At 65.1% G+C, this 430-nt stretch overlaps 1 protein-coding gene across 1 annotated transcript in view; it reads left to right on the top strand.

Annotated features, from left to right (window-relative positions):
* LOC104135800 (transcriptional activator protein Pur-alpha) overlaps positions 1-430 on the top strand; it is an 8,726-nt gene that overhangs the window by 1,857 nt on the left and 6,439 nt on the right. Inside the window, exon 2 of the mRNA XM_009649484.2 lies at positions 6-430. Within this exon, the coding sequence (XP_009647779.1) occupies positions 6-430 (425 nt within the window). The remainder of the gene's footprint in view (positions 1-5) is intronic.

Raw genomic sequence — 430 nt, forward strand, 5'->3', positions numbered from 1 at the left:
ACGAGCCCCGGCGGGCGCTCAAGAGCGAGTTCCTGGTGCGGGAGAACCGCAAGTACTACATGGATCTGAAGGAGAACCAGCGCGGGCGCTTCCTCCGCGTCCGCCAGACCGTCAACCGCGGCCCGGGGCTGGGCTCCACGCAGGGCCAGACCATCGCCCTGCCGGCCCAGGGCCTGATCGAGTTCCGCGACGCCCTGGCCAAGCTCATCGACGACTACGGGGTGGAGGAGGAGCCGGCCGAGCTGCCCGAGGGCACCTCCTTGACTGTGGACAACAAGCGCTTCTTCTTCGACGTGGGCTCCAACAAGTACGGCGTCTTCATGCGGGTGAGCGAGGTGAAGCCCACCTACCGCAACTCCATCACCGTCCCCTACAAGGTCTGGGCCAAGTTCGGCCACACCTTCTGCAAGTACTCGGACGAGATGAAGAA

Source organism: Egretta garzetta, unplaced genomic scaffold, assembly GCF_000687185.1.
Source record: "Egretta garzetta isolate BGI_Z169 unplaced genomic scaffold, ASM68718v1 scaffold692, whole genome shotgun sequence".
Classification (NCBI taxonomy): Eukaryota; Metazoa; Chordata; class Aves; order Pelecaniformes; family Ardeidae; genus Egretta; species Egretta garzetta.